This window comes from Chionomys nivalis, chromosome 17, assembly GCF_950005125.1.
Source record: "Chionomys nivalis chromosome 17, mChiNiv1.1, whole genome shotgun sequence".
Classification (NCBI taxonomy): Eukaryota; Metazoa; Chordata; class Mammalia; order Rodentia; family Cricetidae; genus Chionomys; species Chionomys nivalis.
The window spans coordinates 59,782,876-59,808,985 of NC_080102.1; the positions used below are offsets into that span (position 1 = coordinate 59,782,876).

At 46.2% G+C, this 26,110-nt stretch overlaps 2 protein-coding genes across 2 annotated transcripts in view; both read left to right on the plus strand.

The window, feature by feature from the left end:
- Espl1 (extra spindle pole bodies like 1, separase) overlaps window positions 1–9,492 on the plus strand; it is a 28,168-nt gene extending 18,676 nt beyond the window's left edge. The window contains exons 15-31 of the mRNA XM_057791861.1: window positions 17–145; window positions 268–424; window positions 782–891; window positions 2,243–3,231; window positions 3,565–3,928; window positions 4,290–4,451; window positions 5,684–5,897; window positions 5,987–6,177; window positions 6,686–6,813; window positions 6,929–7,051; window positions 7,535–7,690; window positions 7,783–7,953; window positions 8,076–8,180; window positions 8,314–8,429; window positions 8,576–8,659; window positions 8,780–8,944; window positions 9,145–9,492. Coding sequence (XP_057647844.1) covers window positions 17–145; window positions 268–424; window positions 782–891; window positions 2,243–3,231; window positions 3,565–3,928; window positions 4,290–4,451; window positions 5,684–5,897; window positions 5,987–6,177; window positions 6,686–6,813; window positions 6,929–7,051; window positions 7,535–7,690; window positions 7,783–7,953; window positions 8,076–8,180; window positions 8,314–8,429; window positions 8,576–8,659; window positions 8,780–8,944; window positions 9,145–9,352 — 3,572 coding nt within the window. The 3' untranslated portion in view covers window positions 9,353–9,492. The remainder of the gene's footprint in view (window positions 1–16; window positions 146–267; window positions 425–781; window positions 892–2,242; window positions 3,232–3,564; window positions 3,929–4,289; window positions 4,452–5,683; window positions 5,898–5,986; window positions 6,178–6,685; window positions 6,814–6,928; window positions 7,052–7,534; window positions 7,691–7,782; window positions 7,954–8,075; window positions 8,181–8,313; window positions 8,430–8,575; window positions 8,660–8,779; window positions 8,945–9,144) is intronic.
- Window positions 9,493–20,944: 11,452 nt separating this feature from the next.
- On the plus strand, window positions 20,945–26,051 carry Pfdn5 (prefoldin subunit 5). The gene is made up of 6 exons (XM_057792317.1): window positions 20,945–21,102; window positions 21,298–21,400; window positions 21,698–21,729; window positions 23,505–23,579; window positions 23,649–23,754; window positions 25,849–26,051. Exons 1-6 carry the CDS (start codon window positions 21,031–21,033, stop codon window positions 25,923–25,925), a joined length of 465 nt encoding a protein of 154 aa, XP_057648300.1. The 5' UTR covers window positions 20,945–21,030; the 3' UTR covers window positions 25,926–26,051.
- Window positions 26,052–26,110: the final 59 nt, after the last annotated feature.

Genomic DNA, 26,110 nt, shown 5'->3' on the forward strand with positions numbered 1-26,110 from the left:
CCCCTTGGCCCCCCAGGCTGGCAGACCCCTGAGACAGCACTCTTAGACGCCCACAAGCTCCTCCGAAGCATCGTCATCCTGCTTATGGGTGGCGATGTGCTCTCACTTCCGAAAGCAGCTGTGCAGTCACCCTTTCTGGACTACGGTGAGTAAAGAAGCGACCGGGACCGTCAGAGATTGGACATACTCGATATGGCGGGCTGGGTGCTTGTCTCCAGAGTGTCTGACCGTGGCCTGCATTGAAGTCTTGTCTCTCTCGTCCCTCAGGAGAAAATCTTGTGCAGAAGTGGCAGGTTCTTACAGAGGTGCTGAGCTGCTCAGAGAAGCTCGTCGGCCGCCTGGGCCGTCTGGGAAATGTGAATGAAGCCAAGGCCTTTTGCTTAGAGGCCCTGAAACTCACAACCAAGCTGCAGATACCTCACCAGTAAGTAAAGATTCTAGCTCCTGCCACGTGCTTTTGAGTGTGGATTCCCCAAAGATTGCAGAAGTGTTCTATCTACAGAGAGTGGTGGGAGAAGTCAGGCATTCCATGGCTGAACAGGAAATGCCCGATGAGTCTGTCCAGGACAACTCACATACTGCCTTTCCCTAAGCTCCTCTGCCCGTGGAGCTTGGTGTGGAAAGCAGTTGGGAAGTGACCTGCAGGGTGGTTTGTCCAGAAAGTTTTCCAGAGAGGCCGTAAGTCATCTTGAGGACTCAAAGATGACGAGGGCAGGGCCTGGGAAAGAGCGAGAAGAGTCTCTAGGAAACAGCCACCTGCTAACTGGTTCTCTTTTCACAGGTGTGCCCTGTTCCTTGTACTGAAAGGTGAGCTGGAACTGGCCCGAGGCGACATTGACCTCTGTCAGTCAGACTTGCAGCAGGTTCTGTTCCTGCTGGAATCTTCCACAGGTAAGCTGCTAGGTTCCTCCCGAGCTTTGGAGGGGCATCCGTATTGCAGCTTGTCCTTCTGTGGAAAAGTCTGGGTCATTCTGAATCAGACAGGTGTTGTCGGGGTTTCTGTCCTGCCCGGTTCCCACAGTTGTTAAGTCCCAAAGAACTCACACAGAGGTCTATCTATATGAGTTATAAACTGATTGCCATTAGCTCAGGCTTCTTATTAACTCTTATAACTTATACAGCCCATTATTCTTTTTTTTCTTTTTTTGGTTTTTTGAGACAGGGTTTCTCTGTGGTTTAGCCCATTATTCTTTTTTTTTTAATTTACTTATTTATTAATTATGTATACAGCATTCCTTCCATGTATGCTTGCAGGCCAGAAGAGCCACCATGTGGTTGCTGGGAATTGAACTTAGGACCTTTGGAAGAGCAGGCAATGCTCTTAACCTCTGAGCCATCTTTCCAGCCCTTAGCCCATTATTCTTATCTGTGTTAGTCATGTGGCTCAGTGCCTTATTCAGCAGGGCAGTCTCATCTTGCTTGCTTCTTCTGCAGTCGGGTCAGAACTGCTGAGAGAGCTTCCTCCTTTCCAGAATTCACCTGTTCTCATTGACTCTACTTCCTGTCTGGTTGTCCCGCCTATACTTCCTGCCTGGCTATTGGCCAATCAGCATTTATTTAAAATATAATTGACAGAATACAGACCATGGTCCCACACCAGACAGGTGTCTGGTACTAAATGACGTGACTTTAGGCAGAACATTAATGTCCCTCCTTCAGACAGACTCTGCAGAGGCCCAACTTTTCCTGGCTGGTTTTCAGTGCTGCCGAATGCCTTTGGCTTATTTTATTTATTTGTTTAGCTGTTTGTTTGTTTGAAGAGGGTCTTACTGTGTAGTCCTGACTGTCTTGAATTCATTTTGTACATCAGGGAAATCAGTCTGGCTTTAAACTCAAGGAGGTACAGGAGGAGGTATATCTGCCTCTGTCTTCCCAGTACTAAGACTAAAGGTGCATGCCAGTACACCCTGCTACAGTTTGGGGTCTGGAGATTAAAGGTGTGTGCCATGATGCCCAGCTTGTCAAATATTTTTACCTCTACTATCTCATGTGCACCTCCCTGAACCCAGCTGAGAAAGATCTTTGGGCTACAGGAGTGGGGTGTAGAATTGATTACTGAGTCCTTGTTGAATTAAGAGGAAATACTCGGGTTTTTGTTTTTTCTGTAAAAGAATTTCCCTATTTTTGTGTGTGTTGCATAGACGTTCTGAATAATTTGCACGTAGATGGTGAAGTGGGTTGAACCCTATGGTAGAATTCTTGAGGCCACTCTAATTTTGTGATTTTTGATCTCTCTCCCCAGAGTTTGGTGGGGTGACCCAGCACCCAGATTCTGTGAAAAAGGTCCATATGCAGAAAGGGAAGCAGCAGGCCCAAGTTTCCTGTTGCCCGCAGCTCCCAGAGGAGGAACCCTTCCTAAAAGGCCCTGCCCTGGAGCTGGTGGCCACTGTGCTCAAGGAACCCGGCTCTACCCAACCTTCTGCAAACTCCTCCCCAGTCTTGAAAACCAAGCCCCCACCCGACCCTGGCTTCCTGTCCCACTCACCCACCTGTGACTGCTTGCTGTGCTCCAGCCCTGTCCTCTCAGCAGTCTGTCTGCGCTGGGTGTTGGTCACTGCAGGAGCAAAGCTGGCCACAGGTCATAAAGCCCCGGGCCTGGATCTGCTGCGAGCTGTGCTGAAAGGTTGCCCTGCAACCACCAAGCGCTTCACACAAAACCTTCAAGCTTCGTTGAAACACAGGACACCCCCCTCTCCTGTCCCAAGCCTCTTCGATGAACTCATGGCTCAAGTGTACACACGCTTGGCACTGGAATGCCTGAACCAGACACCTGAAAAGAGCTTGGGAAAGGTCCTGGCTACGGGGCTGAAGTTTGTGGCAACACGGATACAATACTTGGAGTTCTGGCGAGCCAGCCTGCTCTTGATTCAGGCCCTTGCGAAGCTGGCCAGCTTCAGCTGCTGTACTTCCCAACTTTTTGCAAGCACCTGGGGCTGGCAGCCACCATTGGTACAAAGTCCCACAGTCTTAAAACCCTCTAAGATTCGGAGACAAAAGTGCTCTGGACGAGGGCGCCGGCAGGCAACCTCTGCTCTCCCTCCCGTCTGTAATGTCTCTCAGAAAGGTCTGGAAGAGGATGGGCTACCTTGTACCCCTAAGCCCCCTGGCCGGGCTAGGCAGGTTGGCCCTCATGTCCCTTTTACCATATTTGAAGAAGTCTACACTACAAAGAGCAAGCCTGAGGTTCCCTTGGCCCCCAAGGTGCATAGGAGGGCCCAGACTCGCCTCAAGGTAAGCTGGGATTGTGGTTAGGGGAGTGGCATGAAGATGGGTGTCTGCAGAGCAGGGCGCTTGTAGAGGGGCTCCCTTAGCCAAGTCTGCAGTGCCATACACTTTCGTCAGCTCTGTGGTCCTTTGCCTTGTCACCCTTCGTCCCTATCTTCTGTTCCTTTCCCCCTTGTCCTTCGAAACTGAGTTGCCACAGGGTTTGAGAGTGGCAAGTACAGTGGGGGAGGTCATATCTGAAGTCAGAGAGACCTGTCAATGCCTCCATAGTGCCCCCTGCTGTTGGAAAGTATTGTTGAGCGTGTTGGCCCTTAATTTCTTCCATTCCCTCTGTCAAAGGTGAACTTCAGTGATGATAGTGACCTGGAAGACCTTGTCTCAGCTGAAGCACAACTTGTAGAGGAACCTAAGAGAAGAGGGACTGCTGGCCGGGGTCGGGGCCGAACTAGGAAGGGCTCAAGCTTGAAGACAGATGCAGTAGTTGCTGCAGGTAGTGCCCCTGAACACATCAGTCTCAGTGGGAGGGGTCGTCGGGCCAAGAAGGTGGCTTGTGAAGAAGAGAGTGCCAATTCAGCGCTCTGTGTCCGGGCTAGCCTGGGACCGGAGATCATGAGAACTATCCCTGAAGAGGAGCTGACGGACAGCCACCTGGAAATGAGCTTTGAAACGCTCAGGGGTTCCGATGGGGAAGACTCGGCCTCAGGTAGGTCCGCAAGGAAGAGGAGCAGAGGCTTGTGTTCTGTGGTGTGTGTTAGGTGTCCCTGGGACCAAAAACCAAAGAAATACTAGAAAAGCCCTTTACTAGCTCTGCGGAATGTATTACAGAAGAAGAAACAGGCTAGGGGAGTAGGAGGGAGCATTATGAAAACTTGTATTCTCAGCCCAGAAGTAGTGGCGCACGCCTTTAATCCCAGCACTTGGGAGGCAGAGGCAGGAGGATCTCTGAGTTCGAGCCCAGCCTGGTGTGGAGAGAGAGTCCCAGGACAGGCACCAAAGTTACAGAGAAACCTGTCTCAAAAAACGAAAAGCAAAACAAAAAACGAAAAGTCATGTTGTCTCCCTAGCTGTGAAGACGGCAGCTGCAGGCCCTGGCCTGCCCACAGGAGAGTGTGAGGTGTTGAGACGGGAGTCCTGCAAGGCTGAGCTGCCTGCCCTCTACCCTGACAAGGAGGCCAGGAGTGACCCTAGTCCTTGGCTCCCACCCCACTCAGTTCCTATACCCATCGGTGAGTATATTGACCACTGCGGTAGGGTTACCTGGGGAGGGCTGAGCCCACAGGTCTCTTGGTAGGTCCTTTTTGGGAGACAAACTTTCTGAAAATTTTTCTTGATGTTGTCTGTGTAGCATAGGCTGGCTTCTAGGATTACAGGGGTGCACCATCATATTCAGCTTTGTGTGAATGAGAGTTTGTGTGCGTTCATACACATGGGTATACTGCATGTGTTCATGTATGTGTTGGTATACTGTGTCACTTGTGTGATCACACCTGTGTGTATTTTTGTGTGGAGGGCAGAGGGTTGACATCTGGTGTCTTCCTTAGTCGCTTTTTCCATCTTAGTGGGGTTTTTTTGTTTTGTTTTAAGATTTTTTTTTTTTAATTATATTAACAGTGTTCTGCCTGCGTGTGTTCCTGCACACCAGAAGAGGGCACCAGATCTCATTACAGATGGCTGTGAGCCATAATGTGGTTGCTGGGAATTGAACTTGGGACCTCTGGAAGAGCAGCCAGTGCCCTTAACCTCTCCAGCCCCCCTTCTTAGTCTTTGAATCTGGAGCTCACTGATTAGTTCAGCTGGCTGCAGATCCCGGGGGTCTTCAGCACTGGGATTGCAGGTGGTGCTGCTGTGCCTGGCTGGCCCTTTAGATGGCTGCTCCTGCTTACACCGGAGATGCTTAACGACTGGACCATTTCCCTGGCCTGTCTTTTGAATTTTATTTTATTTTTAGATAAAGTTTCATATAATCTATCTTTCTATGTAGCCAAGGATGACTTGTGCATGGTCCCCGTGTCTGCACCTGCCAGATGCTAGGAGCACAAGCACACACCACCGTACTGTCACGCCAGGCTCTTTCTTCCTCTCGTTTTTGAGACAAGATATCACTTTGGTTCCAGCTGGCCTATAACATGGGGATACTGAGCCTCAGTCTCTATAAAGTTCTGGAATTACAGGCTAAGCAGTTCTACATCGACCAGTCTATTGTTTTGGCTTCCTGGGTCCAGCAGTCTCTGAGCCTGGTTGAACTCTGCATTTTGTGCAAGGGACTTAATCACTCTGAGCTTCTGTTTCCTGCATTGTAAAATGGGACTTTAGGTAGGATAGGATGGAGCGACACCCGTTAGGATCGTATCGATCCTCTTGGCATGTCTCCTTCACAAGTAGCCGCTGCTCTTCTCTGTGGGACTCCTTAATTAAGAAATGGGGTTTATTTCCAACCATGATCTTGACCTTTTTCTAGATCTTTCTACCCTGGATTCCATCACTGACTCACTGAGTATTGCTTTCCGTGGTGTCAGTCACTGCCCTCCAAGTGGACTCTACTCCCACCTCTGCCGACTCCTGGCTTTGTGCCTGGGCCACCGGGATCCCTATGCCACTGCGTTTCTTGTTGCTGAATCTGTGTCTATCACCTGTCGCCACCAGCTGCTCACCCATCTGCACCGACAGCTCAGGTGAGTGCTGTCGGGCGTATGGGCAAACTGCCGGGTAAGGGTCCTGAGTTGTTTGGAGATGGATTCATTCCTGTTCGTGTTGCCTGCAGCAAGGCCCAGAAGCAGCAAGGATCACCTGAATTAGCAGAGCATCTACAAGAGCTGAACCTGAAAGAGAGATCTGGAGATGTCCCCCTGGCCCGCATCCAGCGCCTCTTTTCCTTCAGGACTTTGGGATCTGGCTACTTCCCCCAGGCAGAGAAGGACAGTTTCCAGGAACGCCTGGCTGAGATCCCCACTGGTATGGTGTCTGCTTCTGGCTGGGTCTCTTACACATCTAGTTAAACTGGGTAGGTGAACTTTAGGAATTGGTTAGTTTACCTAGATTTGTGCTCCTTTTATCTTATTTTTTTATTTTTTCCCTTTGAGACAGAATCTTACTGTGTAACATGGGCCTCAGTCTCAACATCCTCCTTCCTCAGCCATCTGGGTGCCGAGATTTTTAGGCGTGTGCCACCACACTGTTTTTTTCTCAGGCCAGAAATACTCTGAAATTCACAGTTTTTCTTTGGGAGTATGTTGAGATGTCTGGAGTCTTCTGTCATTCCTACTAGCCGATGATAGGAGCACTCACACCAGCGCAGCCTTTGTTAGCTGCCATGAGAAACACAAAGTACCAGCTGCCTGTTCCTAGGAGAACACTGACCCGGGTAGACTTCATGGAGTTGTCTTGAGGGGCTCTGTAGAAGGCAGGTCTGCAAATGCCTCCGGAAAGTGTGCTGATGCTGTGTGTCTTCTATTTATGTTAGGGGTGACCGTCTGTGTGTTGGCTCTGGCCACCCTCCAGCCTGGAATCTTGAGCAACACTCTCCTCCTGACGCGACTGGAAAAGGACAACCCCCCAGTTACTGTGCAGATCCCCACTGCCCAAAACAAGGTAGGGCTCCTATAACAAGGACTAGAATCTGCCTGACGTGGGCCTCAGTGCCTGAAGGATGAAAAGGTGATAGTCACTAGGTAAGCAGATCTTATAAATTCTTCATCTCCTGTAGTTACCACTAAGCTCCGTTCTGAAAGAGTTTGATGCCATCCAGAAGGACCAGAAAGAAAACAGCAGCTGTACAGAGAAGCGGGCATGGTGGACAGGGAGACTGGCACTAGATCAAAGAATGGAGGTGTGTGCTCCTGGGGGGCGGGGAGGCTGAGGCCTGGCACAGAGGGTAGGCTTTTTTTCTCCCAGGCAGGGTTTTTCTGTGTAGCCTTGGCTTCCTGGAAATCACTCTAGACCAAACTGGCCTTGAACTCACAGAGATCTTCCAGCCTCTGCCTGGGATTAAAGGCGTGTACCACCACCTAGCTATGTCTTTAATTTTTTTGAGTGTCTCAGAAAATGAAAGACATTATAGACTTTTTTTTTTTTTTTTTTGGTTTTTCGACACAGGGTTTCTCTGTGGCTTTGGAGCCTGTCCTGGAACTAGCTCTTGTAGACCAGGCTGGTCTCGAACTCACAGAGATTCGCCTGCCTCTGCCTCCCGAGTGCTGGGATTAAAGGCGTGCGCCACCACCGCCCGGCCATTATAGACTTTCTAAGGCTGATAGAGACCCCTAATTTCCAAAATGGGTTTTCTGTCTAACTGAAAGCTCGGCACCTGCCCTAGGAACTCATTACCTCCCTGGAAGAGCATGTCCTGGGCTGCTGGCGGGGGCTGCTGCTGCCATCCAGTGCAGACCCTGGATCTGCGCAGGAGGCCTCCCGCTTAAAGGAGCTGCTGCAGGAATGCGGCTGGAGATACCCTGACCCCACTCTTCTAAAAGTGAGTTCAGGAACTAGAAGGGGAAGCTGAGACGATGTTCTTTTCTACGAGAGTTGTAGCGTCCACACCCACTAACCCTTGTTCTCCTGTAGGTCATTCTTAGTGGTGCCAGAATCCTCAGCAGCCGGGATGTTCAGGCCTTGGCATATGGGCTGTGCCCAGCCCAGCCAGAACGTGCCCGAGTGCTCCTGAGTGAGGCCATAGGACGGGTGCAGAGCCAGGTGACCCCTCCCAGTCAGCATCTGGTGTTGGTGCTAGACAAGGTAAAGAGCCGGGGCACTGAACGGTGTCAGAGGGTGCTGAGCACTGAGCTCGTCCCCACACTCCTTCAGACACGTGCCTTTATGTGCCTGCGGATGGTAACCTTGGGCTGCTTTTTCCCTAGGACCTGCAAAAACTACCATGGGAAAGCATGCCCAGCCTCCGGGCACTGCCGGTCACCCGGCTGCCCTCCTTCCACTTCCTACTCAGCTACTCTATCACTAAAGAGGTGGGAAACCGAGATTGGAAATTGGGTAAAGCCTAAAGAAAGAAGGCTGGAGCCCTGGGGAGCTAGGAATTGGGCTTTGAGTAGGCTGGGACTAGACAGGCCAAGACCCTAATTGACAGTGCTTGCCCCTCAGGCTGGGGCGTCATCAGTGCTGAGCCATGGTGTGGACCCACGGAATACCTTCTATGTCCTAAACCCTCACAGTAACCTGACAAGCACAGAGGAGCGATTTCGAGCCAGTTTCAGCAGGTCTGGGGACACTGGCATACAGTAGGGTGGGAAAGGCTAGAGATTGCTCCACGATCAGCTGTTCCGTCTCATTCTGTCTGCTGTTCCCTTTCCCCTCGTTGCTACATGGTGTCTGCTGTCTGCTGACCTTCAGTTTTTCCTTGCAGTGAAACTGGCTGGAAAGGAGTGATTGGGGAAGTCCCAAGCCTTGAGCAGGTCCAGGCTGCCTTGACACAGCATGACTTATACATGTGAGTGTTTGGGTCCAGGTAGCAGGGAGACAGGCATTCTGGAGGGGAGGGGATCACTGGGGTTGATTTTAGGGCCTGGGAATGTTGACTCAAATGCTTATTTCGCTTCCTCTGCCTTAGCTATGCAGGGCACGGAGCTGGTGCCCGTTTCCTTGATGGGCAGGCTATCCTGCGGCTGAGCTGCCGGGCAGTGGCCCTGCTGTTTGGCTGTAGCAGCGCAGCCCTCGCTGTGCATGGCAGTCTGGAGGGAGCTGGAATCGTGCTCAAGTACATCATGGCTGGCTGGTGAGGCCTACCTTCGGGCTTACAGCTCATGCCCCCATCCTCATCCTCATGTCCCGCCTATCTTGGGTCCCCCTAGAACTAGAAGCCCAGGGAGTTCCTCAGTGCTTCAAGCGCCCTTACACATCTACCAATAATGTTTTATTTTCCAATATTTCTGCTGCAGAGCCCTTACTTTGTATTTCTTCATCCTTTCTTCCCAGCCCTTTGTTTCTAGGTAACCTCTGGGATGTGACTGACCGTGACATAGACCGTTATACGGAGGCTTTGCTACAGGGCTGGCTAGGAGCAGGCCCAGGGGCCCCTCTTCTCTACTATGTCAGCCAGGCCCGCCAGGCTCCTCGACTCAAGTACCTTATTGGTGCTGCACCTGTAGCCTATGGCCTACCTGTCTCTCTACAAACACCCTGAAGCTGTCTTAGCTATGGTAGAGGCTATGTGACTGTTTACCTTCAAACTTAGTTTTAATTAACTATTTAGAATTTTTAAAGTGGTTTTTCCTGGTGTTTTGTATGAAATGTTTCCTTTTAATGTGACCTTAATAAAGATATGCCGAGCCTCATTTTGTGTGAGTTCTAGAGCATCTAAAATTCTGTGACAGCTCTCTCCTTCAGTCTTTTTTTTTTTTTTTTTTTTTTTTGGTTTTTTGAGACAGGGTTTCTCTGTGGTTTTGGAGCCTGTCCTGGAACTAGCTCTTGTAGACCAGGCTGGTCTCGAACTCACAGAGATCCGCCTGCCTCTGCTTCCTGAGTGCTGGGATTAAAGGCGTGCGCCACCACCGCCCAGCACCCTCCTTCAGTCTTGCTGCATGAATATAAGCAGGTGGGAGGAGCTTGCAGGAGGCTTTGAAATGAAAGGCAAAACCAGAGGACGAAGTTTTCTTTGTGGTTTATTAAAATGCAAAGTTCTGTGCACAAATATTAAAAAGCAAAAAGGGAAGCTGAGCCGAATCACAAGCTGCCAACCCCCGCCTCACAAGCTGCTAACCCCCCCCTTAGAGCGCTTCCTTGCTCAAAAACGCCTCTCTTTCTCAGTCACATCACATATATCCCCAGTAAAAACCCCGCCTCCTGTACCAAGATGCTCCTCTCAATTGGCTAGCAGACCGATGACAGAATTACTGTAACTTTTGTTTAACTAAAAAGGAAAAGGAAAACTCTACCATAGTAAAACAGTAATAATTTTTAAAAAAATGTTTTATTATTTATTATCTATACAGTATTCTGCCTGCATGTACACCTGCAGACCAGAAGAGGGCACCAGATCTTATTACAGATGGTTGTGAGCCACCATGTGGTTGCTGGGGATTGAACTCAGGACCTTTGGAAGAACAGTCATTGATCTTAACCTCTGAGCCATCTCTCCGGCTCTAAAACATTAATAATTATCAAGTATTGTCCAAATAGAGAGGAAAAGTGAAAAGCTACATACAATAAGAATATTGTCAAGTAAGAAATACATTCTTAATGTTCAGTCCATAAGTAATTGGCAAATTTATAAAAATAAGTCCCATTAACTGTCCTGAAAAGTTCAAAGTTTCCTACCTAATATTTCTTATGCTGAGATTTGGGAGAACTGTCACTGTCTAATCTTCAACCCCATCAAAGACCTGAGAAGGAAATGACTGCTGCCTGGAGTCGCCCAAAGCTCCTTTGCCATGTTGGGGCATCCATCTTTGGCCTACAGCCCGTGAGTATCTGACAGACTTCTTAAGAAGCAGGAACTTCTATCTTGGCAAAGTTGGCAATTGCCTTTCTTTGTGTCCTGCTTGTCCTGGTTGGACAGCATATTGTCAGCAGTTGAGGCAAGGGCAGCTCCTTTCCCTAATGCCTAGCTTATGCCTCAAAGAAAGCAAACTCCATGGGGAGTTTCTTTGATGTCCATTATCCTCTTTCAAAGTAGATTGGTCAATACTGCCAGGAGCAGATGCATCTAATGTTGAGAAAAATCTAAATTATTAAAACATTTTAAATGCTATATTCTGTAGGTCTTTGAAGTGTTTGAAGATTACTTATCTAAAATATACCTCTGTATTACCTTGAAAACGTAAGGAGACCATATGTTTGATAGTTATGGGTGATTATTAACCTGTATTTTTTTAAAAAAAAATTATTTATTGTGTATACAGTATTCTGCCTGCAAGCATGCCTTCAGGCCAGAAGAGGACACCAGATCTCATTACAGATGGTTGTGAGCCATCATGTGGTGGTGGCTGGGAATTGAACTCAGGACCTTTGGAAGAGCAGGTTAACCACTGTTAACCACTGAGCCATCTCTCCAGCCCTAACCTGTATTTCTTTATTATCCTGAATAGTGTTTAAGGATTAAAACTTTATATTGTATAATTAAACAATCTGTACAGAGATCCGCCTGCCTCTACCTCCCGAGTGCTGGGATTAAAGGCGTGCGCCACCACTGCCGGCTCATTCCTCTCTTTCTGCACACCGACTTCACCAGGACTGTACACATCTCTCTAATAAACTCCTAAGCCGGTTTGTTGCATGTTTCCTGCTTCCTTCTTACTCGCGCCAGGTAATTCCAATGACAAATATCCATAACTCTGAAAAAGATCAAAAACCACCCACCCCACCTCTTGGGAAAGTGGGTGTCCTGTTCTTAAAGTTACTTCCTGCTCTCTGGGGGTGGGTGGGTGAGGGCATCATTAGGGAAACCCTGAAAAAACAAACAAACAAAAAACAAGGGTAAAGTCTCAGGAGATCCAGCTGTATCACTATGGCCAGTCTCCAGTGTGAGCTGGAGTGGTACATGAGGGTGGACCATCTCAGCTAGCCATCTTGGAATTGTCTTGAGCAGTTTGTAGCCCAAAGCCTATCTTTGGGTGATTTTTTTTTGGCTTAGTGGCATTATTACTATCCAGGTAGAACCATCGTTGTGGGGTTCCATTATCCTTTGGAGACTTCAGAGATTGTTGTTAGGAATGTTTATCGTTCACTGTAGAAAACTTTAACATATTAAATGGAATATGCTGTAGATCTTAGGGAGGTTAAAGGACCATGATCTATTAATGTCACGAATATTTAGGCACAGGTGTGTGGATTCAGGCGGGTCCGAGAAATGAAGGCTCAGAGACACACTGAGTCTTAGCCTCTGCGGCTGCAGGGTGCTCAGTCTCTGAACTGAAGCGCCTTGCCTTCGCCTCCCAGAATCTTTATTTCTTCCTGTATTTACACTTTAGGTAGATTTCCATATCTCAGAACAAACTGAAGCTTCTAACAATACAGTGCCAAGACCTCATTCATGAGGTACCACCGGTTTTCCAGGTTTGCCCTGAAAGAAGTTTTGCATAGGCTACACTGTCCATGGGAAACTCAGTCAAGATTCACAGAGGACAACAAAAGATATTTGCAACACAAAGGAAGGCCTAGGGGCTGTGTGAAAACTCCAGAGCCAGGCCAGGAGTAACCCAGCCTGGTTTCATGGCTAGTGGAGGTTGTTGCTATCCTTCTGGCGCCAAGCCATCCGGACATTATGGGATATTCAGGTTTAATTTCTAAATGTCTGTTTAAACTCAAGCCTGAAATCACATACAGAAAGCTACACAAAACCTAAGTATAGAATTAGTACTTTATAATAACATTAATATCAAAACAGAAACTTTAAATTTTGAGATAGTACTTATACCTTAAGAAAAGTTCTAGCCGGGCGGTAGTGGCGCACGCCTTTAATCCCAGCACTTGGGAGGCAGAGGCAGGCGGATCTCTGTGAGTTCGAGACCAGCCTGGTCTACAAGAGCTAGTTCCAGGACAGGTTCCAAAACCACAGAGAAACCCTGTCTCGAAAAACCAAAAAAAAAAAAAAAAAAAAAAAAAAAAGAAAAGTTCTAAAGAGTCAAAATAAATTTGAGGGGTAAGAGATTTGAGACAATAATAGTCCCTAAATTTGGGTTTTCTTCTGTCCCATACCAGGTGTCTCATATCATATCATTTGATATGAGACAGAGACTTTGAATTTTCTTTTAACAACATGCTTGGGTTTAGAGAAGGAGAGAGCCACACTCCAAATCCAAAGCCAGCTTTAGTTTTTAATTGATTTGGAACTACATAAAGACTAAGTGCTTACCATGTCTGTAGAGATCAACAAAAAACAGACATTTCGCCGGGCGGTGGTGGCGCATGCCTTTAATCCCAGCACTTGGGAGGCAGTGGCAGGTGGATCTCTGTGAGTTCGAGACCAGCCTGGTCTACAGAGCTAGTTCCAGGACAGGCTCCAAAGCCACAGAGAAACCCTGTCTCGAAAAACCAAAAAAAAAAAAAAAAAAAAAAAAAGAAACACACCTCAAAATCAAGGACAGGCATTGCCTCAGAGTAAAACGTTGAAAAAAAATTGCAGTCAAATAGACCCAAGAAACAAGTTGGTGAATATCTAATTCTGAATATCTAACAGAATAGACATCAGAGCCGGGCGGTGGTGGCGCACGCCTTTAATCCCAGCACTTGGGAGGCAGAGGCAGGTGAATCTCTGTGAGTTCGAGACCAGCCTGGTCTACAAGAGCTAGTTCCAGGACAGGCTCCAAAGCCACAGAGAAACCCTGTCTCGAAAAACAAAACAAAACAAAAACAAACAAAAAAAACAAACAAACAAACGAAAAGAATAGACATCATACTAAAATCAATCAAAAGAGACGAAGAAGGATATTTCATAATAGTAGCAAGAAAAATCCATCAAGAGGAAATATCAATACTGAACATTTATGCCCCAAATACAAGGGCACCGTCATATGTAAAAGAAACACTTCTAAAGCTTAAACCATACATTAAACCCCACACACTAATAGTGGGAGACTTCAACACTCCCCTCTCGCCACTGGACAGGTCAATCAGACAAAAAATGAACAGTGAGCCGGGCGGTGGTGGCGCACGCCTTTAATCCCAGCACTCGGGAGGCAGAGGCAGGCGAATCTCTGTGAGTTCGAGGCCAGCCTGGGCTACAAAGGGAGTTCCAGGACAGGCTCCAAAGCTACAGAGAAACCCTGTCTCGAAAAAACCAAAAAAAAAAAAAAAATGAACAGTGAATTAAGAGAACTAACAGATGTTATGACTCAAATGGACTTAACAGACATCTATAGAATATTCTATTCAAACAGAAAAGAATATACCTTCTTCTCAGCACATCATGGAACCTTCTCAAAAATTGACCACATAAGCCGGGCGATGGTGGAGCACGCCTTTAATCCCAGCACTTGGGAGGCAGAGGCAGGCGGATCTCTGTGAGTTCGAGACCAGCCTGGTCTACAGAGCTAGTTCCAGGACAGGCTCCAAAGCCACAGAGAAACCCTGTCTTGAAAAACCAAAAAAAAAAAAAAAAAAAAAAATTGACCACATACTCGGTAACAAACAAAACTCAACAAATACAAAAAAATTGGAATAACCCAATGTACCTTATCAGATCACCATGGTATAAAACTAGAAGTCAACAGCAATACTAATTTCAGAAAACCCACAAACACATGGAAATTAAACAATGCTCACCTGAATCATCAATGGGTCAAAGAAGAAATAAAGGGAGAAATTAAAGAATTTCTAAAATTCAATGAAAATGACCGCACAACATACCCAAATTTATGGAACAGAAAGAAAGTAATGTTAAGAGGAAATCATAGCACTAAACACCTACATAAAGAAGCTGGAGCCGGGCGGTGGTGGCGCACGCCTTTAATCCCAGCACTCGGGAGGCAGAGGCAGGCGGATCTCTGTGAGTTCAAGACCAGCCTGGTCTACAAGAGCTAGTTCCAGGACAGGCTCCAAAACCACAGAGAAACCCTGTCTCAAAAAATCCAAAAAAAAAAAAAAAAAAAAAAAAGAAGCTGGAAAATCCCACAGTAGTGAATTAACAGAACATTTGAAAACTTTAGAACAAAAAGAAGCAAACTAATCTAAGAAAACTAGACTGCAGGAAATAATCTAAGAGCTGAACTCAACAAAATAGAAACAAAGAAAGCAACACAAAGAATCAATGAGACAAAGAGCTGGTTCTTCAAGAAAATCAACAAAATAGACAAACCTTTATCCAAACTAACCAAAAGGAAGAGAGAGAATATCCAAATTAACAAAATCAGAAATAAAAAGGGGGCATAATAACAACAGACATGGAGGAAATACAGGTCATATTTTGAAAATCTGTACTCCACAAAATTGGAAAACTTAAAGGAAATGCACAACTTTCTGGATAAATATCACTTGCCAAAATTAAATCAAGACCAGATAAGCAAATTAAACAGACCTGTAACTGCTAAAGAAATAGAAACATAGCCGGGCGGTGGTGGCGCACGCCTTTAATCCCAGCACTTGGGAGGCAGAGGCAGGCGGATCTCTGTGAGTTCGAGACTAGCCTGGTCTACAAGAGCTAGTTCCAGGACAGGCTCCAAAACCACAGAGAAACCCTGTCTTGAAAAACTGAAAAAAAAAAAAAAAAAAAAAAAAAAAGCCCAGGATCAAATGGATACAGCTCAGAATTCTACAAAACTTTCAAAGAAGAACTAATACCAATACTCCTCAAATTATTCCGCACAATAGAAACAGAAGAAACATTGCCAAACTCTTTTTATGAGGCTACAATTACCCTGATACCCAAACCACAGAAAGATATTACTAAGAAAGAGAATTACAGACCAATCTCACTCATGAACATTGATGAAAAGTACTAAATAGCCGGGCGATGGTGGCGCACGCCTTTAATCCCAGCACTTGGGAGGCAGAGGTAGGCGGATCTCTGTGAGTTCGAGACCAGCCTGGTCTACAGAGCTAGTTCCAGGACAGGCTCCAAAGCCACAGAGAAACCCTGTCTCGAAAAAACCAAAAAAAAAAAAAAAAAAAAAAGAAAAGTACTAAATAAAAAACTGGCAAATCGAATCCAAGAACACATCAGAACCATCATCCACCATGATCAAGTGGGCTTCATCCTACAGATGCAGGGATGATTCAACATACAAAAATCTGTCAACGTAATCCACCATATAAACAAGCTGAAAGCCGGGCGTTGCTGGCGCACGCCTTTAATCCCAGCACTCAGGAGGCAGAGGCAGGTGAATCTCTGTGAGTTCAAGTCCAGCCTGGTCTACAAGAGCTAGTTCCAGGACAGGCTCCAAAACCACAGAGAAACCCTGTCTCGAAAAACCAAAAAAAAAAAAAAAAAAAACCAAGCTGAAAAATAAAAACCACATGATCATCTCATTGAATGCTGAAAAAGCTTTTGACAAAATACAACATCTCTTCATGATAAAGATCTTGGAGACAGCAGGGATACAAGGAACATAACTAAACATAATAAAGGCAATATACAGCAAGCCAACAGCCAACATCAAACTAAATAGAGAGAAACTCCCAGCGATTCCACTGAAATCAGGAACAAGACAAGGTTGTCTACTCTCTCCATATCTATTCAATATAGTTCTTAAGGTCCTAGCTAGAACAATAAGACACCAAAAGGAGGCCGGGCGGTGGTGGCACCGCCTTTAATCCCAGCACTCGGGAGGCAGAGGCAGGCGATCTCTGTGAGTTCGAGGCCAGCCTGGTCTACAAGAGCTAGTACCAGGACAGGAACCAAAAAGGTACGGAGAAACCCTGTCTCGAAAATCCAAAAAAAAAAAAAAAAAAAAAGACACCAAAAGGAGATCAAGGAGATACAAATTGGAAAAGAAGAAGTCAAACTCTCACTGTTTGCTGATGATATGATAGTTTACATATGTGATCCCAAAAATTCTACCAAGGAACTTCTGCAACTCATAAACACTTTCAGCAATGTAGCAGGATACAAGACTAACTCAAACAAAACAAAACAAAAACAGTAGCCTTCCTGTACACAGATGAAAAAGGGGCTAGGAAAGAAATCAGAGAGGTGGCTGGAGAGATGGCTCAGAGGTAAAGAACACTGGCTACTCTTCCAGAGGTCCTGAGTTCAATTCCCAGCAACCACATGGTGGCTCACAACCATCTGTAATAAGATCTGGTGCCTTCTTCTGGCCTGTAGGCATGTACACAGACAGAATATTGTATACATAATAAATAAATAAAAAAATTAAAAAAAAAACAACAACAACAAGAAATCAGAGAATCAACACCCTTCACAATACCCACAGATAGCAAAAAATATCTCAGAGGAACTCTAACCAAACAAGTGGAAGACTTGTATGATGAGAACTTTAAATCTTTGAAGAAAGAAATTGAAGCTTTCCACCAGAAATTGGAAAGATCTCCCATGCTCTTGGGTAGGCAGAATTAACATAGTAAAGATGGCAATCTTACCAAAAGCAATCTACAGATTCAACGCAATGCCCATCAAAATCCCAGAAAAATTCTTCAAAGACCTCGAAAAAACGGTACTCAACTCCATATGGAAAAGCAAAAACCCCAGGATGGTCAAAACAATCCTGGGCAATAAAAGAACTTCTGGCTTCAAGCTCTACTATAGAGCTACAGTACTGAAAACAGCCTGGTATTGTCATAAAAACAGACAGGAGGACCAATGGAACCAAATAGAAGACCCGGATATCAATCCACACATCTTCAAACATCTGATCTTTGATAAAGAAGCAAAAAAAAAATCAAATGGAAAAAATAAAGCATATTTAACAAGTAGTGCTGGCATAACTGGATATCAATATATAGAAAAATGAAAATAGACCCATATCTATCACCATGCACAAAACTCAAGTCCAAATGGATCAAAGACATCAACATAAAGCCAGCCACACTGAATCTTATAGAAGGGAAAGTGGGAAGTACACTTGAACGCATTGGCACAGGGAACTACTTCCTAAATATAACCCCAGCAGCACAGACACTGAGAGAAACAATTAATAAATGGGACCTCCTGAAACTGAAGAGCTTCTGTAAAGCAAAGGACATGGTCAACAAGACAAAACAACAGCCTACAGAATGGGAAAAGATCCTCACTAACCCCACATCAGACAGAGGTCTGGTCTCCAAAATTTACAAAGAACTCAAGAAATTGGACACCCAAAGAACACATAATCCAATTAAAAAAAAAAATGGAGTACAGACCTAAACAGAGAACTCTCAACAGAGGAATCCAAAATGACTGAAAGACACTTAAGGAAATGTTCAACATCCTTAGTCATCAGAGAAATGAAAATCAAAACAACTCTGAGATTTCATCTAACACCTTTAAGAATGGCTAAGATCAAAAACACTGATGACAACTTATGCTGGAGAGGTTGTGGGGAAAAGGGAACACTTCTGCATTGCTGGTGGGAATGCAAGCTGGCACAACTCCTTTGAACGTCACTGTGGCGATTTCTCAGAAAATTAGCAAACAACCTCCTTCTTCAAGACCCAGTAATACTGCCGGGCGGTGGTGGCATATGCCTTTAATCCCAGCACTCGAGAGGCAGGCGGATCTCTGTGAGTTCGAGACCAGCCTGGTCTACAAGAGCTAGTTCCAGGACAGGCTCCAAAACCACAGAGAAACCCTGTCTCGAAAAACCAAAAAAAAAAAAGACCCAGTAACACCACTTTTGGGTATATATCCAGAGGATGCTCAATTGTGCCACAAGGACATGTGCTCAACTATGTTAGTTTTTTGGGGGGATATTTTTTGTTAATCTCTCCCCCAAAATTACTGCAATATCTTTGCCAATGTTCATTTTGCTCATGGAGGAAAATTCAGCATTAGTAAAAGATACTACAGTTCCTGTTGTGTCTGTTCCTGTTGACAAAAATCTCAATTTTTCTGTTAGAATCAATTCAGAAACCTTATTTGCATAGATCTTTAATTTTTTTATAGCTATTCCTATTTACAAGCCATTCTGCAATATTCAGTTGTAACGGCCTTTTTTCATGTCAGTTTTGTTTTAAGATTTATTTATTTATTTGTTTGTTTATGTATACAACATTCTGTCTCCATGTATGCCTGCATGCCAGAGGAGGGCGCCAGATCTCATTACAGATGGTTGTGAGCCACCATGAGGTTGCTGGGAATTGAACTCAGTACCTCTGGAAGACCAGCCAGTGTTCCTAACCACTGAGCCATCGCTCCAACCCCCTTTATTTATTTATTTATTTATTTATTTATTTATTTATTTATTTATTTATTTATGCTGTGTTTGTGTGGCTAAAATATACATTCCAGAATACTATCTTGCCGGGCGATGGTGGCGCACGCCTTTAATCCCAGCACTTGGGAGGCAGAGGCAGGCGGATCTCTGTGAGTTCGAGACCAGCCTGGTCTACAGAGCTAGTTCCAGAACAAGCTCCAAAGCCACAGAGAAACCCTGTCTCGAAAAAACCAAAAAAAAAAAAAAAAAAAAAAACAAAACAGAATACTATCTTCTCTCTGTATATGAATTCCAGTAGGTAGCCGGGCGATGGTGGCGCACGCCTTTAATCCCAGCACTCGGGAGGCAGAGGCAGGCTGATCTCTGTGAGTTCGAGGCCAGCCTGGTCTACAAGAGCTAGTTCCAGGACAGGCTCCAAAGCCACAGAGAAACCCTGTTTCGAAAATCAAAAGAAAGAAACAAACAAACCAAACAACAACAACAAAGAATTCCAGTAGGGAGCAGTGGTGGTGCACACCTTTAATCCCAGCATTTGGAAGACCGACATAGGTCAGTCTCTGAGTCTGAGGTCAGCCTTGTCTACAGAGTGAGTTCCAGGACAGCTAGGGCTACATAGAGAAACCCTGTGTCAGAAAAAAGAAAGAAAAAAGAAAGGAAGGAAGAAAAGAAAGCAAGGAAGGAAGAAAAGAAAGCAAGGAAGGAAGAAAAGAAAGGAAGGAAGGGAGGGAGGGAGAGAGAGAGGAGAGAGGGAGGGAGGGAGGGAGGGAGGGAGAGAGAGAGAGAGAGAGAGAGAGAGAGAGAGAGAGAGAGAGAGAAAGAAAAACTCCATTAGGGCCGGAGGTGTGTGGCACACACCTTTAATCCCGAAGAGCCAGACTCATCCTCAGTCACACACATCCCCAGTGAGAACCTTGCCTCTGGGACCAAAAGTCTCTGAGTCGGCTAGCAGATGGGGACAGAATCCTGCCCCTACTCCAAACAGCAGGCCTTGAAAATCCTCAAAGTGAAAGGCGAGCAGACGGAGAGAGAGGAAAGGCAGCGAGAGAGTGCGGAGGGTGTTCTAATGCCTCCATTGCCCTGCCTCTTTCCTCAGTGATTTTAGAAACCACCATTCTTCCTTCCCGCTAAGGCTGCTACACTTAGCCCAGATTCTATGGGCTTTGACTACTCACATACGGCTTGTCTCCCCAGCTAAGTTGTTTTGGGAAAGCACGTATCTCACATTTATATACCATTCATATCCAACAGACAATAACATAATTATGCTGACGCTAGACAGATGCTCAGCAGTTAAGAGCACTGGGCTGTTCTTCCAGAGGACCTAGGTTCAGTTCCCAGCATTCGGGTGGAGGCTACCGACCAGGGTAAACCCCAGCTCCAAGCAATCCAGAGTCCCTGACCCCGCACTTATATATATGCAGACAAAACATTCACACACAGAAGCACACACACAAACTTCGGCTACACTTGTTGGGTGGCAGTGGCGGCTCTTTGGTGTCCTTTTTTGTTTGGTTGGTTTTTTTTGATTTTCGAGACAGGGTTTCTCTGTAGCTTTTGGTTCCTGTCCTGGAACTAGTTCTTGTAGACCAGGCTGGCCTCGAACTCACAATGATCCGCCTGCCTCTGCCTCCCGAGTGCTGGGATTAAAGGCGTGCGCCACCACGGCCCGGCTCTTTGGTGTCCTTTAAAGCCCAGTTTTCACATCACATTAGTGGTTCTCTCCTGCTCGGCCGCCAGGGTGTCCCATCAACACGCAGTAGAGTACACGGTTTTACAGTCCTGTGATTGCGTCCTGAGGACTTTCAATAGTTTCCAGTTCCTTGAAGCCTGAAGTCCTGTTTGCAACTAAACCGTGCTAGCTCTAGTATACTCTGCGGAAAAGCGCTGTGATCTTCTCCAAACCCAGCTTGAGATCCTTATCTCCCAGCAGAGGCGCGGGTCATAGAGACGAGGGGCGCAGAGCGTCTCCCCTGGCGGCACCACAGAGCCAACGCAGCGGCTGGCTAGAGCGCCGCTCGCCTAGCCGGCTTCCTCTCCGGTAGTTCTCCTTCCCAACATGGCGCAGTCGATTAACATCACGGAGCTGAATCTGCCACAACTGGAAATGCTCAAGAACCAGCTGGACCAGGTGAGAACCGGAGCCAGCACCTTCCTCGCGCTTCACGTCCTCCGGCCGCGTGAAGTCCCTCTTCCCCGCGCCTTCCCGCTGGGGGAGGCTTCCTTTCCCAGGGAAACCCCTATCCGGTCCCAGGTCCCGCCCCCTCTGGCCGTGCCCACATCTCTCTCGGGTTACCAAGCTGACCGTTTTTCCTGGCTTCTATAGGAAGTGGAGTTTTTGTCCACGTCTATTGCTCAGCTCAAGGTGGTACAGACCAAGTATGTGGAAGCCAAGGACTGTCTGAACGTGCTGAACAAGAACAACGAGGGTATGGGTTAGGCGGGTGAGGGCGCCTGGGGAACCGTCGCTAGCCTGCTTCTCTGTCGCCTCTTCCTAATCCAGTTTTCCTTAGAGAAAACTATCGGTTACGTAGTGTGTGTTGCCACACGAGCCCCTGCATGTTGCCTACGGAAAGCTAAAATGCGCAAGACATTCCGCAGCTTCCGTCACCTCTGTTGCTGTTCTTTTCACTGTCTGGATACTGAGTCCTGTTGGAGCTCCCCTTAACGTCTTCACTTGGGAGTGACCAGCCTTCCCCAGCTGTTTGTCTTCATTACTTTCACAGGAAAAGAATTACTGGTCCCACTGACGAGTTCTGTATCCTTTCCACAGGAAATGCTACCTTGCCTTCTCCTTCAGTTCCCCCAAACGGGAAGAGTTTTGATAAGTAACCCAATGATTTTAAGAACAGTTATAGCCAGGCGATGGTGGCACACACCTTTAATCCCAGCAATTGAGAGGCAGGAGCAAGCGTATCTCTGAGCTGGAAGCCAGCCTGGTCTACAGAATGAGTTCTGAACAGCTAGGGCTGTTATACAGAGAAACCCTAGCTTGTAATACAAAAAGCGTCATACACACTTCATAGTTCTCTTGTCTAACTAGGACCAGTGTCTGTCTCATATTTTATCAGAATTCAGTGGAGAATTGAAGTGTAATGATTGTCTCTGCTGTGTGGGGATGTTAATCTAACATGGAGATAGAACTGGCAGTCGGCTAAAGCAATAGGAAAATAGTAGGATATTGAAATTGAGGACTTGGCTCTGTTAGTTTTAGCTTAGTTGTGCCTCATTCCAAAACTATGTTCAATAAGAAACCTAGATTATTTCCATCTGTTGAAAGTGCTCATCCATGAAATGACAGACTAAAAGAGAAACCTAAAAATAGCAATGTGTGAAGAATGTCAAAGTTAAAATAATATTAGTGTGGGGCCGGAGAGATGGCTCAGCAGTTAAGAGCACTGACTGTTCTTCCAGAGGACCTGAGATCAATTCCCAGCATCCACACGGCAGCTCACAACTGTCTGTAACTCCAGTTCCAGGGGATCTGATGCCTTCACACCAATGCACTAAAACAAATTTAAGCAAAGTATCTAGTGGGTAAAAATGTGCAGAAATATTCAATACTCACATGGTGGAAGGAGAAAACCACTCCCACCCTCTCTACACATGTTCCCTGGCAGACACATGTGGAAACATACACAAAACTAGCAAGTGGGGGCTGGATCAATGGCTAAGAGGTTAAGAGTACTGACTGCTCTTCCTGAGGTCCTGAGTTCAATTCCCAGCAACCACATGGTGGCTCACAACCATCTGTAATGAGATCTGGTGCTCTCTCTGGTGAGTAGGCATATATGCAGACAGAACACTGTATACATAATAAATAAAAATCTTTAAAAAAAAAAAACAAAAACTAGCAAGTATAACATGAAAATAATAACCCAAGGCTGGAGAGATGGCCTAGTGGTTGAGAACCGGGTTTGGTTCCTGCAGCTGCATGAGGCAGGAACCTGTTCTGACTTGTGCAGTGCCAGCCATGCCCTTGATGCACATGCATGCAATCTAAAAACAAAACGTAAGAATTTGTAATGAGGGGGCTGAAGAGATGGCTCAGAGGTTAAGAGAATTGCCTGCTCTACCAAAGGTCCTGAGTTCAATTCCCAGCAACCACATGGTGGCTCGCAACCATCTATTATGGGGTCTGGTGCCTTCTTCTGGCCTGCAGGCATAGACACAGACAGAATATTGTATACATAATAAATAAATATTTAAAAAAAAAAAAAAAAGAATTTGTAATGATCTATCAGGATTTATGGTTGGCTTTCCACTTGTACGGTTCTAGAACCTTTGGGAAGCATGGTTGCATCTGATCTGGTCTTTTTGGAAAGACCATTGGGGAAACCCAGGAGCTCCTCTAAGGGTGAGACGTGAGGTCAGGACAAGCAAGTTTCCAGCTTCTGTTGTCTTCACAGAGAAGATTCTGTTCCTTGGTCTAAAAAGTTGCAGCTTCCTAGAAAAGGAGACTTTGGGTTAATGGCTCTGGTTGACAAACCTGTCTCATGCCGGGCTAGTTTTTTCTTAACCCCTGCGTCTCAGATGTATGTCCCTGGGAAGCTCCATGACGTGGAACACGTGCTCATCGATGTGGGAACTGGCTACTACGTTGAGAAGGTGAGGCGGTGAGAAGGGCGTGGAGGGCAGGGTCTCCTTGTGTTCTTGCCTTTACCTCTGATCTTGCAGACAGCTGACGATGCCAAGGACTTCTTCAAAAGGAAGATAGACTTTCTCACCAAGCAAATGGAGAAAATCCAGCCAGCTCTGCAGGAGAAGCATGCTATGAAGCAAGGTGAGTTCTGCCCAGAGCGCCTCTTCTGTAAAATTATATCTATTGTCTGTCTTTCCGTCTCTGGGAGGTGGGAGTGGGGCGCATGAGCACCGTGGTGCATGTGTGGAGGTTAGAGGAAATCACTTTTCTCCTTTCACCCTGGGTTCTAGAGATTAAACTCTTGCCACCAGGTAGCTGGCAAATGCTCTTAGCTGTGAAGCTGTCTCCCAGACTCACAGGGAACTTCCTACCCGTTCTACCATGATAAAGAACATTCATTGCATAGGACATGACAGCACACATCTGTAATCCCAAAACTGGGGAGATTAATTAAGAGGAGTTCATATCAAGACCCTGTCTCAAAAGAAAAACAGCAGTCAGGTTTTGTGGTATACACTTTAATCCTTACACTTAGGAGAAGAGGCAGGGGGATCATCTTTACTACATAGCCAGTTCAAGGCCACTGTGGACTTTATGAGACTCTTGTCCCTCCCCTCCAAAAAGACATAATTGGTATAGGCTTGGGGATATATAGCTCAGTAGTAAGAGTGCCTAGCATGCTGGGCAGTGGTGGCGCATGCCTTTAATCTTAGCACTTGGGAGGCAGAGGCAGAGGGAACTCAGTGAGTTTGAAGCCAGCCTGGTCTACAAATCAAGTCCAGAACAGTCAGGACTGTTACAAAGAGAAACCCTCTCTCTCTAAAAAAAAAAGTTCCTAGCATGTAAATGTCATGGATTAAATCCTGGGCACCACAAAAACAAACAAAACAAAAACACAAGGAAACCTAAAATATTTACTTATATGTATGTATAAATAAGATTTAAATGTGTGCACATACACTGACATAATCCATGTACAATACTATCCATTTAAATGAGTAATCCAGCGGCATGTGGTGGATTTCCTGTAATCTCAGCATTCAGAAGGCTAAGGCAAGAGGATTCCAGGGTAGAGGCCAGACTAGAGTACATTGCCAAGATCCTGTCTCAGGAAACACAATGGCCTGGAGAAATGGCTCAGTGGTTTAAGAGCATTTAATCTGCTTGCCGTAGGCACAGGTTCAGATCTGTGGCAGCTCACAGCCACCTAAAACCCCAGAACCAGGAGATGTGACCTCTGTAGCTCCTGCATGAAAATGGTGCGGTGAACACACACGAATAGGACATTTAAAAATTTAATCCTTAAACTATGGGGACATGGCTCAGTGGTCTTGAGTTCAAATCCAGCTAGGCATGACCCAAATGCTGGTAACCCCAGTGCTAATAGGACAGAGACAAACAGATCCTGGGAGTTCACTGGCTGGGTGAGTTTCACGTTCAGTGAGAGACCCTATCTCAGGAATAGACAGAGAATGAGAGAGCAAGATAAGATTCCATGTTTTCGCCGGGCAGTGGTGGCGGTGGTCTACAAGAGCTAGTTCCAGGACAGGCTCCAAAGCCACAGAGAAACCCTGTCTCGAAAGATCCAAAAAAAAAAAAAGAAAGATTCCATGTTTTCCTTTGGTCTTCTAGTGGTGGACATAGATAAACACACACTCGAGTTCAAAGAAAGAACATGGGTTGTAACGTAAAACTTGGAGGTATCCTCTCCAAGTTAAAACCATGTCTCTGCTGGATGGAGTGGCACACACCTTTAATCCAGCAGTTGGGAGGCAGAGGCAGGTGGAGCTCTGAGTTCAATGCCAGCGAGTGCTATCTTATCAACAATGTTGTTTTTCCCTTTGGTGTCCTGATGGGTGATTTGGGGTTTGAGTGATTGAGAAGAAATCTGTTAATGGGTTGGGATAAAGTGCTTATAAACGCAGCAGAATTCTGCTAAGGAAACCCTAGCAGTTACCACAGAGGCTGCACACAGCAATCCTCCAGGAAGTTTAAAAAGAGCATAGATCCAATCACACCAATTAAGTAGAACTGGAAAGGGTATGGGAAGCTGATCTTGATTTATAAAGTCAGGGAAGTTGGTGGCTTTTTGTTTTTGTTTTGAGACAGAGTCTCATCCTGTACCACATTGCAACGGTTAGCATACTGACTGACGCGGTGCAGGGAGTGCGTGTTCCCGTCTTGGGTTCTCTGGAACAGTCCCCCTGGGTTGTAACTCTGCTCCTCCTTTCTTAGCCGTCATGGAAATGATGAGCCAGAAGATCCAGCAGCTCACAGCCCTGGGAGCGACGCAGGCGACGGCCAAGGCGTGAGGATGTGCTGCGGAGATGTAGCAGTGAAGGGCCCTGTTTCAAGGGGCCTGAGACTGTGGGCAGTGGCCTACTGGTGTCTGGGAAGAGTTGTGTTTAATGTTAATAAAAGTGCCAGCTGGGCAAATGGTGGTCTCTTATATTTAAAAAGGGTCGGGTGATGAACGGGGAGTGTCCAGAGGGTGTGC